The 2481-nt window shown below is 37.4% G+C and overlaps 1 protein-coding gene across 1 annotated transcript; it reads right to left on the reverse strand.

Moving 5' to 3' along the window:
- Nucleotides 1-1530: 1530 nt before the first annotated feature.
- On the reverse strand, nucleotides 1531-2481 carry LOC114042054 (olfactory receptor 5B2-like). The gene has a single exon (XM_027860761.1). It carries the CDS (start codon nucleotides 2476-2478, stop codon nucleotides 1531-1533), a length of 948 nt encoding a protein of 315 aa, XP_027716562.1. The 5' UTR covers nucleotides 2479-2481.

The raw sequence follows: 2481 nt of genomic DNA on the forward strand, positions 1-2481 counted from the left end.
TCTGAATGGAATTGTATCTGAGAAATCAACTTACATGCTGATAGTATAACATGTTCCTAAGTCTCTCCCAATATGACAAAGATGTGTCTCCACCTCATATAAAACAATTCAAATTCACAAATACTGAACAGCCTTTATTTCATCACACAGAAAATTAAAAATATTTTTAAAAATCGCAGGAACCCCTATTCAGATACAGAAACACAGAAAGCATCCAAAGAACCTTTTAGCTAGAATGGAATTGGTTGGCATCAGTATATGACACTAACAGTACCTTGAAATACCTCCCTTCAAATTACCATTCTAAGTTCTTTCCAGGCCTTTCCAATCACCTAGTGGTTTATATTCCTTCCTAAATACTGAAATGTTGCACTGGTGTGCTGGTGCCAACTCCAACTGGCTTGAAAAGAGATAATTGAAGATTGAGTGTGAGCATTTAGAATGAAGAAATCAGTAAATGTTACAAATTAAGCCTTACTTTATTGTTTTGTTGATTATCTAGATTTCATCAATTGATGGAGAAAATAATGTTGGGGATTAAATTTTAAATGTGTCATGGAGAAAGTTTTTGGTTTGTTTGTTTATTTGTTTCTTTTTCCCCCAGAGAACTGGTTCTTAAGCATTTATCAGCACACCTCTTGTTTAGGGATTGCTAAATAAGGAATGCCAATACTATGAAAGCTGCAATTTCCAAACAACTTAGCTCTCTAAAAAATTGTGTTGTTCAAAATTGGTGGAGCTGATCTTCTTTTTTCTAGACAGATAATAGCTAGAATCTCTGTATAGCACATGCATGTGTATGTGTATGTGTGTGTGTGTGTGTATGCATAAGTATCACCCATTCCACACAACAATCTTATAAGATAGGTCATACTATTAAGCCCCTTAATAGATGAGTAAACCTACATTGAAATTTTAAGTGACTTTCTAGCTCAAACAACATAAAAGTGTCTGAGACAGAATTTAAAATTCAGGACTCTCTTAACCTTAAGTCTATTACACTCTACTAAGTGATGTTGCATCTAAAAAAGTTTGGATTACACTTCTGTGTGCATAAGAAAAATAGCTTGACTGGGGGGTCTGGATCCCATAGTGGGGAAGGTACAGATTGGATTTTCCCTCTTTTTTAAAAAAAATTTTTTTGGAAAGAGTATTTTATTTTTTCCAATTACATGTAAAGATAGTTTTCAATATTCATTTTTTATAAAATTTTGAATTCCATTGTTTTTCTCCTTCCTACCCTACCATCATTCCTCCCCAAGATGGCAAGCAATCTGATATAGGATATTCATGTGCAGCTATGTAAACATATTTTCACATTAATCATGTTATGAAACATGAAACAGAACAAAGGGAAAAAGCCAAAAAAAGTGAAAATATTATGTCTTCATCTGCAATCAGATGCCATCATTCTTTATCTGTATGTGTATAGTATTTTCCATCATGTGTGTTTTGGAATTGTCTTGGATCAATTTATTGCTGAGAAGAGCTAAGTCAATCATAGTTGATCACTGCCCATGGATTTTCTCTCTAAGAAAAAAGATGATCTAATTGAAGTTGTTGTCCCCTCAGAACTTTCCTGAAAGCATTCTTGACCTCTTTATTCCTCAGACTATAGACCAGAGGATTCAACATAGGGATGACCATGGCATAGAATACAGACACCATTTTGTCTATATCCATTGAATGACTTGAGCTGGGTTGAAGGTACATGAAGATGATTGTCCCATAAAATATAGACACTGCTGTGAGATGGGAAGCACAGGTAGAGAATGCTTTCTGGCGGCCTTCAGCAGAATGGATCTCCAGGACTGTGATGAAGATTAACAAGTATGAAGCAAAGATGACAAGAAATGGGAAAAACACAGTGAAGGACCCTGAGACAAAGAGTACTAACTCAGTGATGTGAATATCAGAGCAAGAGAGAACTAGGAGAGAGGGAATATCACAGAAAAAATGATGGACTACGTTGAACCTGCAAAAGGAAAGGCTAAAAGTGTTTCCTATGATTATGGAAGAAGTCAGAAAGCCACAAATGTGAGCACCACTGGCCAGATAGGCACATACTGTTGAAGTTATGGTAGTGGTATAATGTAGGGGCTTGCACACAGCTGCGTGGCGATCATAGGCCATGGAGGCTAAGAGGAAACTTTCTGTAGTAGCAAAGGCCCCAAAGAAGAACAACTGTGTAGCACATTCATTATAGGAGATGACCTTGTTCCCTGTGAGGAGCTCAGCCATCACCTTGGGGGTAACGGCTGAGGAGTAGCCAAAATCCACCAGAGAGAGGTTACTGAGGAAAAAGTACATGGGGATGTGAAGGTGGGAATCCCAGGAGATTAGAACTACTATCCCCAGGTTCCCTACCAGGGTGATGACATAGATGAAGGTGAACATTATGAAGAGAGGAACCTGAAGCTCTGGATCATCTGTTATTCCTGCAAGGATGAACTCATCCACTTTAGATCTGTTCTCCATAGA

Source organism: Vombatus ursinus, unplaced genomic scaffold (genome assembly GCF_900497805.2).
Source record: "Vombatus ursinus unplaced genomic scaffold, bare-nosed wombat genome assembly UNPS02014248.1, whole genome shotgun sequence".
Lineage (NCBI taxonomy): Eukaryota > Metazoa > Chordata > Mammalia > Diprotodontia > Vombatidae > Vombatus > Vombatus ursinus.

Excerpts from the sequence above, each read along its gene's own strand:
- LOC114042054 (XM_027860761.1), bottom strand. The coding sequence starts at position 2,478 with ATGGAGAACAGATCTAAAGTGGATGAGTTCATCCTTGCAGGAATAACA.